The 22,563-nt window shown below is 40.0% G+C and overlaps 1 protein-coding gene across 2 annotated transcripts in view; it reads right to left on the minus strand.

Annotated features, from left to right (window-relative positions):
• zbtb45 (zinc finger and BTB domain containing 45) overlaps nt 1-22,563 on the minus strand; it is a 40,810-nt gene that overhangs the window by 12,544 nt on the left and 5,703 nt on the right. For both annotated transcript variants that reach the window (XM_035405192.1, XM_035405191.1), the window contains exons 2-3: nt 13,466-14,707; nt 5,807-5,938 (exon numbers count right to left, since the gene is read on the minus strand). In XM_035405192.1, coding sequence (XP_035261083.1) covers nt 5,807-5,938; nt 13,466-14,452 — 1,119 coding nt within the window. In that variant the 5' untranslated portion in view covers nt 14,453-14,707. The remainder of the gene's footprint in view (nt 1-5,806; nt 5,939-13,465; nt 14,708-22,563) is intronic.

The raw sequence follows: 22,563 nt of genomic DNA on the forward strand, positions 1-22,563 counted from the left end.
CATTCAAAGAAATCATACTTAAAAAGCTAAAATCAAACCCATTTAAAAAATCAAAATATACAGCCAAATACATATGAACATGACAAGAAATGTCCAATGGGCAAGTGCCAATCATAACCACTTATTTAATCAGTCATGTAACATTCTTACAGATTATAAAATTAACCTCGATGTATGTAGGCTATGTGGACCCCTAATCAAGGCCGCTTCCCTTCCTCTCTCCCTGTCTTCACCACTGGCCACAATTTAAATTTGTGAGCCATCTTGCCTGCACTTTCCAATGCACAACAGTGCACAACATCTAGAACATGTTCAATTTTATTGATGATCTGTGGAGCAACATTGTTGAAGATGTCGAGAGTAATCTTCCTTAGATCTTCCCCATCAACTTATTTTACCCAGTGCAGTTTTAGGCATCACCTGTGACTATATCGCTCAGGATCATTAGTTCACATACATGAGTTCCCAAATAGTCTCATTAACACCGTTGTGCAAGCCCTCTAGTGGCCAGGAAGCCTGTGCGCTGACATTGCCCAACTGACACATTCAGTGCTCCTGTAACCAAATTATGAATAGAAACAACAAACTCTGTGTTCTAGCTTAATTAGCAGATGATACAAGACAACAATGCCAAATACAGAGTTTCTAAGTGCCATCTGGTAATTTGTCTGGTAGTTTGTCCATTTTACAAGCACCCTCTCCCTACAATCTCATCTGCAACTAGGCCTAATACCCCCCAAACATGAAACACTGGACAACAGCATCTATCTGGGAGTTCATAAAAATATTCTTTCACCACCAAAAATTTGTATGTGCATCATAGTGTAAGGTGAAATTTTGGCTGTTCTAGCCAAATTCCAGGATTGGGGTCATAAAAATCTGAAGGCTGTAAACACACAATTGCACCCCAATCTGGAGATTGTCATGAGACAGTCTCATGACCTTTTTGCCCCACCAACACTTGTCGCTCTGGTCGTTCATTTAACGCGCACCCCCTCCCCGCAGTCTCATCTAGAAAACACCACCCACCCTTGACATAATGGACAATATTGTCTATCTTGGCATTCATAAAAATATTCTTTCGCCACTAAAAAATCGTATTCCGTCATAGCAACAAGATAAACACGACAATAGCCTAAGATATGCCTATACAGCAGTGAAAAAGCTGCTCACTGAATAAGGAAATAAACAAGAAAAAGGTTTTTAAAATGATACCATGTCATTCTACAGTCAATATCTGGGACTAAATATTGAATAAATATGCAACCCTACCATTGAACGACCAGAGCGACAATGGTGGCGCTGCGAAACTCCGTATTCAGCATAGTTGTCGTGTATCGTCTACTAATGAAACTAAAACAAACTATTTCTGTTTTTAACTCATACTTTGGTTGCAGTAGCACTGAATGTCTGAGTTCAGCAATCTCGGCACACCGGCGTGTCGACCACTAGGGGCTTTGCGCTAAGAGGTTAATCATTTGGTATAGAACTGGAGATGAAGTCCATGGACTTACACACACACGCACACGAAGATAACACACACACCACCTCCTACTCAACGCCTTCTTGGCTCCCACCCCCCCTCCCTCCTCCGAGTGCCCTCTCGTTTCATTGAAAGGACTGTTTTTTTCCTCCTCCTTCCTCCTGTTCTCTCATATCTCATCTAATAAGATGGCGCTGCAGATGGCTGCCTCGGTGTGTTGACCAAAACAAATTCCTCGTATGTGTAAACCTACTTGGCAATAAAATACGATTCTGATTCTGAACTGGATTTCCCATAGCCTATACAATCCTCAAATGGTGACTTTAGCAACAGTGTACAAAAAGTTATTTACTGTATTACATTTACGATGCATTACATTTATACCGACTCTCCCCTATATCCTATGTGAAACTACCATGGATGACATTAGCCTATAGACTGTGCTCAAAACTGACTATTGTTACGTTTCACAGTCTGACCAAGAAGTTTATGAATGACCGTTTATAGGCATACATTTAACTCAAATAAACACAAAAATGTTATACCATCTCTCTATTTACAGCGTATCTCTAAAATGTATTTTCCTCTCCTTTTCCATAAGAGCAGCAGTAATTTCACTGCAGCTTAATATTCTGGTTTATTCGTTCATTCGTTGACTCGGTCGAAGTGTTAACTGTCAGATATGGTTTTGAGTGCTCATATTTGCCACCTGGTGGTGGTTGTGTGAACAACAAGTAGTTCCTGTGGAAAAACAAAAAAATATATACGCAAATTTTCTTCTGCCGGGAAGATCTCTTGCAGCGGCAGCGCCAACTGAAACCCTAAACCACTGTAGGCTATGTACTTACTATGTGGGGGTTCAGGCCTGGTGTTTCTCTTTTTGCTCTATCGCTTGCCTTGCTCCTCTGTAAACCATCTTTGTGACAGTTCTCTGTAAAACGCGCTATAAAAATTTGAATTGAATGTCATTGAATTAGGAACAGCACACTTGTGAACCACTTGCTACAACTCTTAACATGTTTGTACTCTGTTTATTTTATTAGTGATGATGAAGCACACCCACATTGGTAAGTATTGCCCAGACTGTGGAAGTTTACAGTTTTCTGGGAGGTAGTGCTTGGTTTGAGGGAAAAAATAGTTTAAACTGAAATAGAACATTGCTCCTTTTCAAAATTATTTCCAATATGAATATACTGTGAGCTTTCGGTTTTTGAAAGATATGTTTATCATGGTTTTTGAAGGCTCCAAAAATTTCCCCCAATATATTCCTATGGGAGTTGTGTCTGAGGATGTAACAAAAAGGCATAAAACATCAATTATTCAGCAATCAGTCAAACTTTGGTCTGCACAATTCATGATTATCCAATATTATCTGAAAAAATACCTAATCTATCCTTTAACCACAGTTTATGCACTTTTCCTGTTTTTGTAAATCACTCTGGATGAAAGTGTCTGCTAAATGGTAGTAATGTAAAGCAACTAAGCAATGCGAGAAATAATCAATGGAGGATGAAAACTTTCTGAAGACACAATGTATACAGTTGTTTACAAACATTTTAATTCAAAGATTTTTCGTCAGTTTTTATCCCAACGTTGTTAGCTCAATTGCAATTGTGGGTCTCTGCCTATTGCAAAGTCCTCTGACTGCTACAGCAGACTACTCTGAGTCTAGCTGCTGTAGCAGATGAGGTAGACCACTCTACTCTACAATTTTTTACCAGTTTACAATTGTTTTTACACATGACAATATTCAGAGTATAGATTGCTTAGCCACAGTGTAAAGCCGCGTTTCCACCAAAATTACCCGGAACTTTCAGTCCCAGGAACTACTTTACCAGGAACTAAAAGGTTCCTTCAGCCAATGGTTGTCTGCGTTTCCACCGGGGTCTAAAGTACCGCGAAGATTAGGCAAATTAGCCCACTGACATATGAAAAAGCGACGTTGTCGTCGGTCCATCTGTCATATGATTTCTTCTGTAACCCCATACTACCACCGAAGTAGCCTACATTATTTTCTAATAACCGGGACAGCCCGGAGGGGTTTATTCCACTTATATACAACGGGTTACCAACAATGACTATATATGGTTACTTTTGTATTTATTGATTTTCATATATCCTCTCAAACACATTCATTATGTTTTTATGCAAACATTCGCTTTCATGTCTTGACATCTGAAGCGACAGAATGCATTCACATTTATATGTATAACTGGCAACAACAGCAGAAAACATGCACACGTTGTAAACAATTTGCTGTTTGATTACTTTCTCGTCGTCAATTCCATATAGGCTAATCGCAAAATGACAAGAATAGAACGAAAACTCAGACTTGCGTGAAAATGTAAATTAGTAGTGGTACAGCCACCGTTTGCTTTCCTTCGAAGTTACTGCTAGCCGAGCAGCGAAGTGTGCCCTCCAGATGCGAACCATGCACCATAAATTAGTCCATAGTCTTCCTGGTCTTTTCGTGGAATTGAAAAATGGCAGTAAAATTGAGTAAAATTACGGCAGTCTGAAAAAGCTAAAGGGAAGATTACTAGAATTAACCTGTTATTTTACCCGGACAAAAAGTGCGGAAGGTGATTTCCAGTTTGCTTGTACTGTATCACCAATGTTAATTACGCAGAACTACCGCATTCCTCACATCTGTATCAAACGTTTTGAGTCAATTACAACGGGCTAACAAAGAAAATCCGGAAGAAAATATTCAGCAACCGAATTAATCCGTTTGGATGTTTTAGTACGTAATATGCTGTCCCAGCACGAATGCTTAGCATTTTATAAAACGAATACTAAAGCAAGAAAAGAGCAGAAGAGCACACGTTATAATTCCAAGACGTTGGCAGGCTATAACCAAAAGTAGGCTACTGCGCCACATAACATACAAGTTTGATTTGAAGTTATTATGAAAATAAATTGGTTTGCCGCTGCATATTTTCAAACATGGCGGGTAATGGCGGAAAATAAATACAACACAAATGCTGCGAGTACTCGACCAATCAGAAATGTTCAGCGCTGCAAGCTCCACCCAAAGGGTTCCTGTACTTTCGGAAAGTACTACCCCCCGAGCAGGAACCTTTTGGGGGGTAAAATAAAGCCCCAGGAACTAAATTTAGACCCTAGTTCCTGCGGTGGAAACGCACTGAGTTCCTCAAAAGGTTCCTAGTTCCGGGGTATAGTTCCTGCGGTGGAAACGCGGCTTAAGGCTCTGCCAGATTTTGAAAGAACCATGGAGAGGTTCATGATCATTTCTAGTTCTTGCCAGCATTCTACATAATTTCAGCCCAATCAAACCAGCATCTGGACAGGATATGTAGGAGGAAATTGATGTTGTAACAACTATCCTGTTTCTATTTTTTTCTGAATAGTCTGAAATATAATTGTTCCTTGAGGTCCTAATGAATAGATATAACTATTCTTGAGATTGTTGAACTGGATTTGTTGTATTGGTGAACAAAATACTGGTGGTTATTACTAGAGACTTAATTCAAAGATTTTTCAAGGATTAAATCAACATGGTCAACAAAATCTTACAAATTTTGGACTGCTACAGATTGCAAAAATGTATTGTTACAATGGTGCAATTTTCCTCATGATTATCTGTGCTTGCATTCAGTCGGTGAGGGTAGGACTGGAGGTGGATTGGAGCAAACATTAGGTGCATCTGTATTTCAACTGTCATAAAAAAAATAAAACAAATTAGTTTGATGACAATTCCTTTTATCTTGCAAATAAGATGTTAAGATGTAAATAAGAGTATAACAACCGCAACTCCGCAATAGCTGCGACGGCACACACGCATGAATCCATGTGTGCATGCATCCACGCACACACCCTCACACAAACACGTGACCTCTTCTTTGGCTCATGACCAACCTTTCCACAAATTTCAGCCTCCTGGGACAAAAACTGTGGCCGCTACAGGGTGGGACACTTTTGTGGACGAACCGACCAACCGACCAACAGGCAGCTAATAAAAGCTAAATTTTCAATTTAAAAGCTGCGAAGATAGCTAAGAGAAAAACAACTGCAAAAGTGCAAAAATTAAAAGTGCCGATTATCTTGAAAATTGAAACATGACATCCTTGTGATATCTCAAGACCGAAAGTCGACACGGGAAAAGCATCAGCTGCGCTGCTAAATTGGAAAACATTAAACGGATCTTAGGTTGCCCACCTAATTTCCATTTACCCTATAAAAATTAGCAGAACAAGAGAAAACTGCAGTTATTTCATGCAGTTTTCCATCCTATACAAAGCACCTTCTGTTAGTTGCATTACCTGATATACCCCAAAAGAAAAAGAAAATCAACAACAATACCTGACTGTATGTTTCCATGGATTCCTGTGTGTTCTCTTGCTCTCCCTCACTTCTTTTCTCCAATTCAAAAACCCCTCCCTGTGTCTCCTCCCCTCCTTCATCTTTCACCACAACTTGCTCGCCCCCAAGAACCTGAGAAAAGAGAGAAAGTAATTTTGCATAAGTTGTATTGCATATTGAAATTTGCATGCACTATTCTATCGTGCTGTAACCTAATGATTTCCTTGCAGGTCAAAAATAGCATTCTCTTAAATTATTGCTTTTATCAGTCACTAATTCAAGGTGCACTGCTGTAACACCTACATCAATGTAAAGCTTAGACTCGTTGCACTTTGATGCAAAAAACCACTAGAGATAGCAAAAGAAATAACAAGGCAGTCCCCTTCCCAGAAGTAGGACTGAAATTGACATCCCTGGTTGATGATTATGCCATTTTATAATCCAATAACTGTCCGCAACAAGTCAAATAACCACTAGTACTACAGTTATGGTATTTATATTGTTTGAAAGCCCCCTCTGCTCTTTGAACACAGGCAAGCAAATGTCCCCATGCATTCTGCATTATTTCCATTTAGCTGAAAGCATTTTCATGAGCATTTGAACACAAACGCTTTTATGTATTGTCAGACATGTAATTCACCATTTAGCTCAGCCATTGGAAGTTTCAAGGCGCCTGGCCAGCATAGCCTGGAGATAAGACAGGGCAGGATTCAGGGGTTAGCCATCTGAGGTGTGAATGTGTGTCTGTGTGTGTGTCAGAGGGGGTGTCCATGCCCCTGCCACCTCCTTTTATTGACAACATTATATATGTGGCTTTCTTTTAGTCAGTCAGTTTTTAGGCAACTTGAAAAGAAGTTTGTAACATTTAGAAGTGGGCATCTGAGTCCTGCATCTAGGTCTGGTGTTCTACATTTCATCTCCGGTTCGTTTGGAATATTCAACTGTCTTTTGGTTTCTGAATTTTTGTCTTTGCACATCCTTGGATTAACTTTGGGAAAAAAGCTGTGGTTTGGTATGTCTCTAACCTAAGATAGTTGAACTTCTTCTTCAGATTAGACAAGGTTTGGTATCTGCTTTCATTAATTTCTTGTGTGGCTGCTGATGTCTGTTACCTAAGGTAGTGGAACCTTGTCTTTAGATTAGATATTTGTTGTAACTTAAAAAAAATTCTTAATTTTCATCTGGTTCGGATTTGTACATTTTGATAAAAGGTTTATCCAACAAGTTTGCTCTGCCTATCAACAAATTCGGCATTTTATTGATAATTACCAAATTAAATCAAATAAATATATTTTACATGTTAGATAAGTGGGGTGTTTTAACTGATGATGCACATGTGTTCGGTATTCAGAGTACCGGGCGTCAAACGAGGGTGTTAATGGTTAAAACATATTTCAATTAATCCTCACCTTGCTGGCAGTATATAAATAGAATTTCAAGCACGAAAAGAACAGCTTTTCTTTAAAAACAAAAAAAAACAAACAACTTCTTACCTTACAAACAGTGAAAAAAATTATCTGAATTTGACGTTCCAGTGCCAAATAAATGACCTAAAAGCAAGCTACTACCTGAAAAAATTGACCCCCTCTAGATGTACCCGTCATGACTTTTGCTCCTGCTTGGAAACCTTGTATACGTTACAGTAACCATACAGTGTCGTGTTCTTTAAGCTCATTTCGTAGCTTTCGAACATAGTTTACGGCTTTCTTCTAGCTGAAACTATGGCTTCGCTGTACTACTGTGTACCGACTTACTTTCACTTCACGTTTTCGCATAGCGCATAAATGGAAGCTTAGCACACGCTTTATCAATTGTTTATCAAAGATTTGTTTGCTTATCATCAAAAAGGGTTAGTAGTGATAAAGGGCACAAGATTATTGTGAATCATTGAGCTCTTACTCTGTTGTGATCAGGTTCACTGTGTACAAGTCTGACTGATTTACAAAATTATGGCAGCTTACTCAGATCAGATCACTCAGCAGGATCACAGATCAAATCACTCAGCAAGGTAAAACCAAGCGGTTTGATTGTTTCTAAATTAATTTAGTTTGTGTCTAACTAACCATTATAAATGCATTTCGTACATAGAAGCTCTCCAAAAGGACAGCATTTGATTGAAATACAGGGTTTAGTGAAAAAGAGAGAATGTGTAAATAATGAATATTTGTTTTGTGGGAGATCCAGGGAGTACCACCCTCAATGGAATTAGCTTCTGGAGGTGGAATATGGCTGAGGGAAAAAAGATGTACACCATATTCCAATTTGGAGAGTTTTGGTGCCATTTGGAAAGATTTTTGGGAGATTTGGGTCCACCTTGGGAAAATGCATGTCAAATTTTACTGCTTTACTGAATCCACTCTGTAATGGAACAATCCCTCTGTTCCCGCTAGGACACACTATTTTTTAAACAAACGTGTTTTTAACTGTGTAAACCAGCCATGGTAATGGTTGTTTGGTGCAAGTATGCCACTTTCATAAATGTAGTGCGAACCATTTATGTTTGCCAGTTTGTCAACAACTACAAGATATTTGCTATTGTACATCTGTTCACCATTGGTAATGCACTGCAAATAACTTAAACATATCATTCTGGTTTGTAACATTAATTAGATTTATTTTAATATGCCATGTTCAGTCAACACAATGTTGGGAGTTGCTGCTAACCATGCTTGGTCTGGCTGTCCCATGTTCAAACTGGAATGATGTAAACCGACTATCACAATTCTGTGCAACTTTATTTGAAGCGAAGGACCAGGAAAAGGACAATTTGCAATGTTAATTGCATAATGTGCATTTGGTAATATTTTCTGGTATCTAATTAGACATGTGATAATTATATATAGAGTTGTAACTGATAATGTATGTATGGTGATTTCTTTGAGTAAAATGTACTGTTATTTCTTCTGTAAGATAACTGGATTTTTGTGTGGAAATGGTATTGTCTGGCTAATGTACATCTGTACAAAGTATTTAAACAGGTCATTCGCTGTCAGTGGGCTGGCTAGCAGAAGGTGGGCCTGAGTCAGGTGTAACTGATGTGCTGATGTTGTTGTTTTGTGTCTATAAGTTTGTGTGTAAGTTGGGAGGAACTTTGTAAATAAAACACCCCACTTGGGTTTCACAAGTTCTAGTCCCTTCTTTTCAAGTTCACTGTAAAATCCACCAACTCGATCATCTACGTATCACACTCCAAACTTATACCCTGGTGTTGTATACATCCTGGGGTACAGTTGAAACAAGCACGAAACCGTCCAGACCCACGGCGCAACTTGGTGAACTATATTTTTTGGTTGATTTTATGTGCTCATACTGTATGGCAGTTGGTTCTCTCAGAATTCTGACTGATAGCCAGGTCAATATTTTCACTGGAGACTTGATACATCCTGTGTTATAACTTCAAAGTCCCAGGTCATTTGTGAATGGTTTAAATAGATTTTTAAAATAGACACTTCATGCTACAATAATGATAATAGCAATGACTGTGCTGTGAAGTTTAGGTGACAAACAACATGGCTGAATCCTTTTGACGTGATTTACAGAAACTATACGCTCAGATCGCCTAGTTTCACTCACTGCGGCCAAGCGGAATCGATACCATTTCAGAAAATATATAACTTTAAAAGATGTAATTCAATCTTCTACTGGGACTTTTGCCGTTTATTGAGGGTGTGACAGAAAATTTTTGTGCCGCTGACTATAATCGAATGTTTTTCACATTTACCGTTCGATTGAGCAAGTACCATTCACAGTACATTTTTATGGGCCAGTGCTGTCAGATTGTGCTAGGTACTTTACATTAACCTAGTACGGCGATCAATAAAGGCTAACAGCACAGCACCACTTACTTGTTGTCACTTCTACCACCATTGTAATGAACTAAAAAAAGGCTACAAACTACCCTTTCTATGAGAAATGTGTTGTCGAGCGCACGCGCATACACTGCTGGCAACATTCTAAAGCTCTGTTTTGCCCTCGTTACTATATAGCTAGCTAGCTATGGCATGTCCTCACCTCTGTAATGTTATTTGTTGTCCTCTGTGTGTTCATACATCTGTATCGGCGGTTGTAGCTTAGCTCCTACTCATGCGTGCAGGATAGCATCCGTACGCTCAAACTAGGTTAACTAAAGTAGGCGATCTGTACGCGCTAACTGCGCGACGCCTTTATCTGTCTGCATCTCCCAAAATCACCACTTCGAACGGCAAAACATTTTTAAGCACAGCTTTATCGCCTAACGTAACCTGCGCATGCGTCCCATTTCGCCTACTCCTTCTGAACAAAGCACCACCTGCGCATGCGTCCTACTAAACGTCCCTCTCAGATCGTCCGTGAGTGAGTGAGTGAGTGACCACAATTTGCCATGCATAGCCCACGGCGCCAGTTCCTGTGCGCCGTGTTAGAAAGTACATATACTAACTACAGAATAAAGAAAATACAAATTGATTTTTGGATTTCTTTTTTGTTTTCAAGAACAAATATTTCCTGTATGTCTACAGTGAGACTCCCATCATATCAGGGGATATACTCATTTCAAACAAATGTGCTCTTTATTTCAAGCTTTGAACCATGTCTGTATGTATATACAGTCCCCTTCAAAAGTATTGGAACAGCAAGGTCAATTCCTTTGTTTTTTCTATACACTGAAGACAATTGAGTTTGAGGTCAAAAGATGTACATGAGATGACAGATCTGAATTTCAGCTTTTATTTCCTGGTATTTTTATCTAGATTTGTTAAACAACTTAGAACATATCACCTTTTGTATCAGACAACCCAATTTTTAGGTGAGCAAAATTATTGGAACATGTGACCGACAGGTGTTTCTTGTTGCCCAGATGTGTCCTGTTAGATTGATTGGTTAAACAATAAATAGTTCTGAATGTCTACTCTTGGTTTTAGCCTTGGGTTTTGCCTTTGAAAACTGCATTTGTGTTATAAAAGATAAACTAACATGAAGACCAGAGAGCTGTCTTTGGGAGAAAAGCAAGCTTAGAAAAGAGAGGAAATCGATCCCAGCCATTGCACAAGCATTGGGGATAGCTTGTACGACAACCTGGAACATCCTGAAAAAGAAAGAAACCGCTGGCGTACTGAGCAACAGATATCGAACAGGTCGACCAAGGAAAACAACAGCAGTTGATGACAGAAACATTGTGAAAGCTGTGAAGAAAAACCTCAAAACATCAGTCAGTGACATCACAAACAATCTCCACAGGACAGGGGTGAAGGTATCTCAATCAACCGTTCGAAGAAGACTTAGAGAGCAGCAATATAGAGGCTATACCACAAGATGCAAACCACTCATCAGTTGTAAGAATCGGAAGATGAGATTACAATTTGCAAAGAAGTACCGAGATGAGCCACAAAAGTTCTGGAACAAAGTTTTATGGACTGATGAGACCAAGATTAACCTCTACCAAAGTGATGGATAGGCCAAAGTGTGGAGAAAGAAGGGATCTGCTCATGATCCAAAACATATAAGCTCATCTGTGAAGCACGGTGGAGGAAGTGTCATAGCTTGGGCTTGCATGGCTGCTTCTGGAGTGGGCTCACTAATCTTTATTGATGATGTAACTCATGATGGTAGCAGCAGGATGAATTCAGAAGTCTACAAAAACATTAAGTCTGCCAACTTACGGAGAAATGCGTCCAAACTAATTGGGAGGAACTTCATCATGCAGCAAGACAATGACCCAAAACACACTGCCAACACAACAAAGGATTTCATTAGGGAGAAAAAGTGGAAGGTTTTAGACTGGCGAAGTCAATCACCAGACCTTAACCCAATTGAGCATGCATTTCACCTCCTGAAGAGGAGATTGAATAGAAAAACCCCCCGAAACAAACAACAACTGAAAGACGCTGCAGTAAAAGCCAGGAAAAGCATCACAAAAGAAGAATGCAACAGTTTGGTGATGTTAATGGGTCGCAGGCTTGATGCAGTTATTGCAAGCAAGAGATATGCTACCAAATATTAAGTGTTATTTGCTTTCATTTACTTAAATACTCTCTGTTCCAATACTTTTGCTCACCTAAAAATTGGGTGGTCTGATACCAAAGGTGCTATGTTCTAAGTAGTTTAACACATCTAGGTGTAAATACCAGGAAATAAAAGCTGAAATTCTGAACTCTTGTCTCATGTTCATCTTTTTATCTCAACCCAAAATGTATTCAGTGTATTGCAAAAACAAAGGAATTGGCCTTGCTGTTCCAATACTTTTGGAGGGGACTGTAACTTAGAAGATAATGGGTTTATTCAAGGAGATTCTTCCAAAAAGCCCTGGGTTTTAAGTGGGGAAAAAGGGTTAACAACGGTTCTGAAAGGCTGGCATGAGGGGAAATTAAGGGCCATATTTACCAAGAATTTGCAGGGCTTTTATAGATGCTAACGAGACAAATAGTGTTTGTCTGTATTTACCTAGGTGCCGCAATGGCGTTTTGCACTAGTTTTAGAAAAATTTGTCTTGTTTATTTTGTTATTCAGTGAGCAGCGTTTTAACTGCTGTATTGCCATATCTTAGGGCTATTGTTGGGTATATGTTGTTGCTATGACGGAACACAAATTTTTATTGGTGAATATTTTCATGAATGCCCAGACAGACACTATTGTCCAGTGTGGCATGCATGGGGGTTGTAGTTGCAGATGAGAGTGCACGGAGGGTGTGCTTGGTAAATGGATGACCAGTGCGACAATGGTGGTGCTTAGAAACTCCATCCTGAATCGTCTACTAATAAAGCTAGAACACAGAGTTTGTGTTCTCAACTCATAGTTTGGTTGCAGGAGCACTGAAAGTATGAGCTAACCAATCTCAGGATGCCGGCGTCATAGCCACCAGGGGATTGTGCCAACAAGTCAAATCCCGTTCCACTAGCACCAGGTGAGATTGCACATGTTTCTTTGCCACTCAGATACTTCCACTGTGTGGTTTGCAGAGGGGTTTCTTACAGTTGGTTACCTCACCACAATACTGATGTTTTATGAATTCTCTCTAAACTCAAAATGAATTATCCTGGACAGTTTGGATTATAATTTTTTCCATGACAATTGCCATATTATTGGCTCAAGTTCAAGCAAATGTCTGAAAATACACTGGACGGTGCTTCATCCTACAGAAAGACAATGATGCCAAACATACTGCTAAAGTGACGAATGAGTTTTTTAAAGCCAAAAACTGGAAAATCTTGACTGGCTGTCATTCACCTGATTTGAATCCAAATGAACATGCATTTTATATTCTAAAGAAAAAAACTTAAAGTAACTAGCACCCAAAACAAGCAGAAGCTGAAGATGCAGTACAGGCCTGAAAGAGCACAACCAGAAAAGATACTCAGTACCTGGTATACCACAGACTTCAACCAGTCATTGCATGTAAAGAATATGCAACAAAGTACTAAATGTGACTGCTTTCATTTGCATAACATTAATATGACATTAGGGTGCCCTGAAATGGGGCTCTATGTATAAAAAGTGCTACATGGTGGAACCAAAGCATACAAATAGGCTATAGCCTGAAACTAAAAGCAAGAATGTGCACTTTAACTATTTGTAAATTATCCAATTACAAATCTACAATTGTGGAGTACAGAGCAAAATTAAGTATTTTTCAGCAACTTGTATCCAAAATGACTTGCAGGGATTTACTCAGTTTATCTCTCTTACCTGTAACCTGAGTGGCTGTCTCTGTTTTCTGCTGTGTCCTCCTCCACGTTCCTTATCTCCATCACGCTCCCTTTCTCTTCCATCCATCTCCTCCTCACTGTATCTTTCCATTCCCGGGATAGGTTCACAGTTGGCAACACTTAGGTCAGTCAGGTTCCCACAAGCGGTTTCCTCTCTGGTAACACTTGTGTTACAGCAGACACTGACATTCCCACTGTCCCGCTGACTGGTGCTACTATTGGCAGTCTGTGCTAGCAGATCTCGTAACTTGTACCTCACATCTTGGGTGCAACTAATGCCTGGCTTTAATAAAACTGATCCAATCCCTGAATTCAAACCACCAGATGTACACACAGAGCTGGGTCCCATTCCTCCAAGTGGGATCAATCCTACTGGGCTAGACTGTTCCAGGTTGCCTGTGTCATTCTCACTCCCACTGACATTGTTGTTTATGCTTGTGTTCATGTTACCTGAACCACAGTCACCTACTCCAAAATTATGAAAGGCCTGGAAACCACCACTCCCTCCACCACCCCTCTCCCTACCTTTGCCCCCCCTCTCCTCCTGTTTAGGCAGAATACCCCCAGCACCAGTAACACCACTCCCCCTCTTTTGAGAAATTATCTGGGTGCACTCATCAATGACAGTCTTTATTTGTAAGATGCTGGCAGCAGTCAAGATGCAGAGAGCCTGGGACTGCAGCACCACTAATGACCCGCTATACATAAAGTCTACCAGTTGCTTGACTGTTTCGGCTGGCACCAGAGGTGGCACAGAAATCTCAGAGTGGCCCAGCAGTAGTTTGTCCTGAAAAAAAGGGCTACCAGCTGCCAGAACACAGGCATGAGCCCGCAGTGAGGAATCATGGATGCGCACAGTCACATCGCAGAAGAGGCCTTCTTGGCGCTGGGAGCGTAAGGCCTCAAGGACAGACTGGCTGGAGTTGTGCAGATGGATATAGTGCACTGTCTCAGTACCAGATGACATGGCTTCAGTCTGGGGTAAACGTGTACAGGAGGGGTCTAGTCACTGCACAGGGTGTCTGTCCAGGATTCCCTTGTATCTGTGGCTCTTGCTGATTAAGTATCTTTTTTGTGCACCTCAGCCTCCTAAACACTTTGCTTGAGTCAACACCCAGACATCAGTGTGGTTACAAAATGGGGTGCTCGGTTCTGTCAGATATAGAGTTGTCAATAATGTGGTCTTTCCACTCTTCTGTTTGTTTCAAGCTTTCTTTCAGCCCTATAGGTAAGACAGAGAAAGAGAAATTTGGAGGTAAACTGATTTGAATTTCAATATTCACACATTCACATCAAATTAACATTCAGTACCTATATAACATTTATGCATTTATGTCTGCACCACAATGACACCAATTATACACTCATTGGCCACTTTATAAGGTGTTCCTGCATGTTCACACAAATTCCTCCAAACAGCGAAACCTGTAGCTCAGACTCAATATATAAGGCATGCAGACATGGTGAAAAGCTTTCATTTTTTGTTTGACCAAACAATAAAATAGGCAGGATGTGTGAAACTTTGACCGTGGTATGATTGTTGGTGCCAGACATGTTGGTTCCAGCATCTCAGAAACAGCTACCCTCCTGGGATTTTTACACACTACATAGTGTACAGAGATTGGTGCAGTAAAGAAAACAACATCTAGTGAACATCAGTTCTATGGCCAAAAACAACTTCTTAATGAGCAAAGTCAAAGGAGAGAGGCCAGACTAGTTCAAGCCAACAGAAAGGCCACAAATGCTCAAATAACAGCCGTTTTACAGCAATGATGTGCAGACGGTCATCTCTGAACGCACAACATGTCACCTTGAAGCCGTTGGGCGACAGCAGCAGAAAGCTATGGCGGGTTACACTCCTGTCAGCTTAGGACAGGAAGATGAGACTACAGTGGGCATGTGATCACCAAAACTGGACAACTGAACACTGGAAAAAAGTTGCCAGGTCTGACGAATCGCGATTTCTGCTACGACATGCAGATGGTAGGGTAAGAATTTGGCATAAGAAACCACATGTATTCATGGATCCTTCCTGCCTTGTGTCAATGGTGCAGGCTGCTGCTGGTGGTGTAATGCTGTTGGGAATGTTTTCTTGGTACACATTAGGCCCCTTAATACCAACTAAGCCTCATTTGACTTCCATATTATGCCTACGTTTAACCACATTGTTGCTGACCACGTGCATCCCTTCATGGCTATGGTCATGAAAGTGACTTCAGTTTACTTCATTGGCTTACAGTCTCCAGATCTCAATACAACAGAATGGGAGGTTTGCAGCATGAATGAGTGGGTGAAAAACCCTGCTGGCACTGCATGATGCTTATGAGTCAACATGGACTGTATGGAATGTAGGTTTAATACCATGTAAGGTGACCTTGAGTGTTCAGAAAGGAACCTGGTAAATAAAATGTATAATAATTATTATTATTAGGTTAAAAAGCAGAATTTACACATAAACATGGAATTGTGAGAAGTCTTTTATAAATTATTTCACAAATAGAATTCTGTTTTGTTCCTGCATTGGGATATCATTTGCATATGCCTGAGCATGACTGCATGAGTTATAGTATACTTTCTGCTTTTGGGTAAGGTTGTTCCCCCCTTGCCCTCCTTCAACCCCACCACCACCAGTGATTGCACAGTGGATAAAAATAGTTGAATTAACCATAAATTATCACAGAGGGACCTACAGTGACTTCGGAAAGTATTCAGACCCCTTCACTTTTTCCACATTTTGTTACGTTACAGCCTTATTCTAAAATTGATTAAATTCATTTTTATTCTCATCAATCTACACACAATACCCCATAATGACAAAATGAAAACAGGTTTTTACAAATTTTTGATAATTTATTAAAAATAAAAAACTGAAATATCACATTTACATAAGTATTCAGACCCTTTACTGTTGAGTCAACTTCGGAAGCAATTACAGCCTCGAGTCTTCTTGGGTATGACGCTACACGCTTGACACACCTGTATCTGGGGTATTTCTCCCATTCTTCTCAGCAGATCCTCTCAAACTGTGTCAGGTTGGATGGTGAGCGTTGCTGCACAGCTATTTTCAGGTCTCTCCAGAGATCTTCGATCGGGTTGAAGTCCGGGCTCTGGCTGGGCCACTCAAGGACATTCACAGACCTGAAGGCACTCCTGCGTTGTCTTGTCTGTGTGCTTAGGGTCGTTGAACCTTCACCCAGTCTGAGGTCCTGGAGCGCTCTGCCGCAGGTTTTCATCAAGGATCTCTCTGTACTTTTTTCAGTTCATCTTTCCCTCAATCCTGACTAGTCCACCCAGTTCCTGCCACTGAAAAACGTCCCCACAGCATGATGCTGTCACCACCATACTGTACCATAGGGATGGCATTGGCCAGGTGATGAGTGGTGCCTGGCTTCCTCCAGACGTGATGCTTAGCATTGTGGCGAAAGAGTTTAATCTTGGTTTCATCAGACCAGAGAGTCTTGTTTATCATAGTCTGAGAGTCCTTTAGGTGCCTTTTGGCAAACTACAAGCCGGCTGTCATGTGCCTTTTACTGAGGAGAGGCTTCCGTCTGGCCACTCGACCATAATTAGCCTGATTGGTGGAGTGCTGCAGAAATGGTTGTTCTTCTGGAACGTTCTCCCATCTCCACCGAGGAACTCTGGAGTTCTGTCAGAGTGGCCATCGGGTTCTTTCCAAATCATGTCCAATCAATTGAATTTACCACAGGTGGACTCAATCAAGTTGTAGAAACATCTCAAGTATGATCAAAGGATACAGGATGCACCTGAGCTCAATTTTGAGTATCATAGTTTAGACCCTGTACAGTCAAAATCATGATTTTAAAATGCTTATATTGTGACCAAAGACTATAAGGTTACTTACACATTGATTTAAAAAGTATTTCATACATGCATGTAATGAATTTGATTTTTTTTCCTAAAAACTATACAATATCGACATTGCCGCCTGGCGGAGTATTTGGTATTGGTGGTTTTGAGACCAAATTTGTGACGTCGCGAATGTTTCTACTTTGCATTGACCAACGTGTGGTGGCCAAAACACTCACCCAGTATGAATATTTATGTAGCGTGCGCTCCCAAGTTCAAAGTCAGTTGAACGGACCGGTTCCGGTAAGCATCCGTTCGGGCTAGATGACGTTCTGCTATTAATCAAATCTACAAACTATGTTACCGTTAACCTCATCTCCCCAATTTACTTGCTGTCTGGCTATTTACTTTCTGTCTGGCTATCGATAATTTTGCTAATGTAGCAATGAGCTGTACTTATCTTGTGTAAATATAGCTAACGTCAGCTGGCAAGTGTAACGTTACTTTATTCTACAGACTGTTATAACGTTACTGCCGCAAAAAAACCAATCGATAATGTTATGTGCTAACTTAGGTTATCCTATAACGTTAGGGTCCTATATTGTAGTCTGTAAGCGATGGGCTCATACATATACGGCTCAATATTTCTAATGCTGTTATTGCTGTACTCGTTATCCATTATTACGGTCGTATGATAACTAGCTAACGTTAGCTAACAACTGACGTTACGTGGAATGAGCGCTGATCCAGGTCAGTGGGAGTGAGCGGTCTGGGCTGTCAATCAAAAGTGAATGCATAAATAATTAGGACAGAACTGACACGCCCAGCCAGTCCTTAATATAGAGTCTGCTATATTAAGAAATTCAGGTTTTACATCAAAGCAGGTTTTTTTATCTTTTCAAAGTCTAATAAGTAGAAAAAATACAAATATATATTGTAATTTAGTAACTAAAGGAACAATTTAAATGTAAGAAAAGGGAGGCTGCACAGGGACTTTAAGGGTCTCAATACTTATGTAAACGAGATATTTCAGTTTTTTATTTTTAATAAATTTGCAAAAAATTCTAAAAACCTGTTTTCGCTTTGTCATTATGGGGTTTTGTGTGTAGATTGATAGAATAAAAATTTATTTAATACATTTTTGAATAAGACTGTAACGTACAAAAATGGGGAAAAAGTGAAGGGGTCTGAATACTTTCCGAAGGCACTGTATCCTGCAAACATTTATTTAAAGTAATGTAAATAACTATAATAACACGTTTCAAATCAGACATAAAATCCCTATTGAAAACAATTCAGGATTGTATGGCTGTGGTTAGGAGCGCCCGCCACCCCACCTCCCCACTGAACTCCTCCCAAACGATCCAACCCATAAGTAAACAAAGACACGAGACATACGCAAACAGTATCCCCGATGCTCAACAGCACTAAACGCAATTCATAAAATTTACACAAAGATCTCACAATTCTGTGGCATTCCGATTTATGAGCAAATTTCGCCTTTTAACTCAGATTCTGTCTGAGATTTTCACAAAACGGGAAATATGGTGCCCTACATATTAGGAGTGGAGGGAGATGCCACTATTTGTAGTTCATCCAACGAAACGATTTATATTTGTATTCAAATAAAAACGGAAGTGGGCATGGTGTAAACCGGAAATGGGTTGAGTTTAACACTGAAGCTCACAGAAGCTGTACAAATCAATTATAAACTAAAAAAAACGATTTTATAATTTAAAAAAAAAAATCTTCAATATCTTTATATTGTTTGCTATGAACTCATAATTAAATAAAAAAACCACAGAATGTAAGGCTAACATGTTTTGTTGTTTTTTGTTTGTAATAGCCTACTTGTTCTGTATGATTTGCATTAGCTTGTGTAAATTAAAGAAAAAAACAAGGCTCCAGAGTGCGACCATTTTGGTCGCACATGCAACACAAAATCTGTCAAGTGCGACTAAACATTTTCATTGGTCGCACCGGTGCGCCTGACATTTAGCAGGTCTGTCTCTGTGTGTAGCGTCATTTATTTTCCCCGCCCGCATTCTGCAAAGACCCACCCCTACTCTGCCTATAATTGGCTCTGACCCTGATATTATTATTTGCTGAATGCGGGTAGGGAAAAAAATAAGGTGTGTATTAGTGATGCACGGATCGCAGTTATATCCGCGGACACCGCGGTTAATCCGCAGATCGGGCGGGCCGAGTCATAAAAATTAACATTCTGATTAATAGCGGATGGGTGAAATAATACATCATTAGTGAGGAAAATATTAATTACATTCTCTAAAATGTGAACATATTTTAAGCTTCAATTTTCGTCAGGCACAAATTAGCAGACTAGACTCTCCTTGCGCCAATTGCGGCGTCCACTTGTCTTAAGCAGCAATGGAGGCAAAAAAGATCCGAGAGAAAATTAAAAAAGGAGAATTAAAAACAAAAAAAAGTAAGGGCAGAAAAGTTCAGTGTGGGAGCGATTTGAATACTTAACCATGACGAGTCAAGTGCTGGGTATGCTGCAAAATAATGAGAAATAACAGTAATGTGTGATCGGTGTGGGTCTCTAAATCGGAAAAAATAATTCGTTCGGGTGGGTGGCGGGTGGAAAATTTATGCGTACATGCAGATTCGGATGACGTCAGAGCCGAGCCGCGTATGTATGTGTGAAACCGCGCCCTGTACTCCTCCGGGAGCAGCGCACACTTTTGTTTGAGTTATTTCATTTTGTTTTATTAATTTGAGTTGGTCAAGCACTGTAACCATCAGCACTTTTTAAGTTTATTTTTTAAACAATTGAGGTTATTTCAATTTCTTATTTGTGCTGCGCACCTTTATTCCTATAACCTTTATCTGCACCTTCATTCCTGTTTACAATCATTTACATAATGTGTTATGAAATTACCAATGTGTATGGGAACTGACAAAAAAAGTAACGCTTAAAATGCATTATTGCCACGCCAAAAGGCGCGGTGAAACATTTTGGGTGCACCTAAATTATGTGCTGGTGCACCTAAATGAAAAGTTAGGCGCACCAGTGCAACCAATGTAAAAAGTTAGTCTGGAGCCCTGAAAAAAGCAAAAACCTTCCCTGGATGGAATACATCTTCTGCTATTATGCTCTTACTCAAACTTCCCCACGTTGTATTTTGTGAAGACAAGCTCCTGCACAAGAGCTGGGAGCAGTCTAGAGCAATGGGGGGAAACAAAATCTGCTATACTGAAAAGCTGCTTGGAAGAAAAACTTGTTGGGGACAGGTCAGATATTGTAGAACCATGGAAGCCAGTGCTGGATGTGTCATTAGTCGACAACCTGTATCTGTATTGTTTTAACTCTAGAAAGGCCACGTTTTTTACTACCTACTACTGCCACGCTAATGTCCAGCCGCATCAGACGTATCCTAGTTTCATAAAGATTACGAAGCCATTTATTGCTAAACAATTTTCTTTAAATAAAGGTCACAACTCAATCAATTTCAATGATTGTATTTCTAAGTTATAGTGGTTTTGTAACATATGATAGGGAAATGTATCGAGGCATATTACAGGAACACTGAGAAAGTGCTAAAATGTGCATGATGAAACACAAAATGGAAAAAGTAGTTAAAGAAATACAAAGTGCAATATTTTTAAGTCATATCTTCCATCATAACAAATTCAGTACCCTTCTCCCTCCCCTCTCCTTGGAGTGCACTTTTACATTTTCAATGCACAGGCTGCCCCCCTCCCTCTTGTAGCTCGTAGCAGCCCCATGTGGAGCATGAACGCGAACATAATTTGGAGGACAGTTGTGCACCCATATCTGTGCCAGGTACCAAGTTTTTTCAAAATTAGTAAAATTTTGCCATTGTTTTGCATTGTTTCTTCAAAAGAAAGTGTCCTCTGCCCAAAGCATGACTGCAAAGTAAGACTGCAAAAGTCAACAGTTAACGTTAGGTTAGATAGGGGGAGTTAGCTAATAAAAATATTTAACTTTTTGCCTTTGGCAGAGCTGAGTGTAGAAAAATTCCTCTTTAAAAAAGAAGGCTAGAGTAGGAGGGAGAAACTGCACCACAGGTAGGTTACCATAACATTACTGTTATAGTAACAGAGCTAACGTTAACAGTCAGCTAGCTTCTATTTTAATTCAAACTGATGAAAACCATCGTGGTGTCTAGGAATTGAAGCATATTATCAGGCACCAAACATTATGCTTAGAATTTTTGTGTGGTTATATATAGTGCGAAAGGTGCTGTACAGAATTAATTTTCATCGGTGGACAGGGGCAGTAAAAAAAGAAATCTGCACAACAATAGGGGCTTTAATATGTTGCAAATTTAATATAGCGATATTTTCAATTATAGATGATATTCAGTACAATTAGTGTGGTTGTGCTTGTGTTTGTGATTAGGGAAAAGCAGCAAGTGAGGATGCTGAGAGAAGCAGCAGGCCCAGCTGTGAGTGAGGAGACAGAGAGAAAGGGTGTGTAGTGACAGAGAGAGGCTGAGGGCTCAAGTGTACCACTGCCTGAAGCTGGTACAGGTGAGGATTTTCAGAACAGCATAGTTGCCAGTAACGTGAACTCTGGAGGTACAACACCCCCACCCCCTAAACACACATAGGGAGTTGACCGTGCCAAATAGATTCTAAACCTGTGGGAAACACTGACTACAGCGTCCACAATTATTCATCCCCACCCTAAAGACTTGATCAGCTTCATTACACGATTTCAGTGAATGAATTTTGTGTGATTATGTGTGTGAAATTAGTTTTTATAAAGCTTGATTTGGAAATTTGTATCACAGCGCTGAATAGCTTGCCAGAATAAACAGAAACATGTTCGCACCTGGGTAAAAGCACCTGTTGTCTATTGCCTGGTGGGGGGGGGGGGGGGGGGTTGTGAAGAAAATGGCACAAACTGCCTGTATATCTTTACTGAGTCAATTTTTTCATTTTAAAAATGCAGTCATTTTAAGCCCAAATATTTAGGAAAGTCATAGAAGGATGATATAGCGTTAATGGCATCAGAGTAATTTAAATTTTGAAGTCCCCAAAGCCCAATGGCGTCACTCTGGTCTCTAGTGTTAAGGGAAACTCTCACTCGCTGTTTCTCTGTAGGTGTAATCTGTGTGTGTGTGTGTGTGTGTTTGTGTGTGTTTAATTGAAAAACTTGGTACTGACTTTGGAGCAAATCCCATCAAAAAGGTGGTGAAAAAAGATCAGAATCCAAATAATATTCAGGAGGAGAAAACATTAGAAAATAGAATATTATTAAAGTGTTATTCGGCACCATTT

This window comes from Anguilla anguilla, chromosome 2 (genome assembly GCF_013347855.1).
Source record: "Anguilla anguilla isolate fAngAng1 chromosome 2, fAngAng1.pri, whole genome shotgun sequence".
Classification (NCBI taxonomy): Eukaryota; Metazoa; Chordata; class Actinopteri; order Anguilliformes; family Anguillidae; genus Anguilla; species Anguilla anguilla.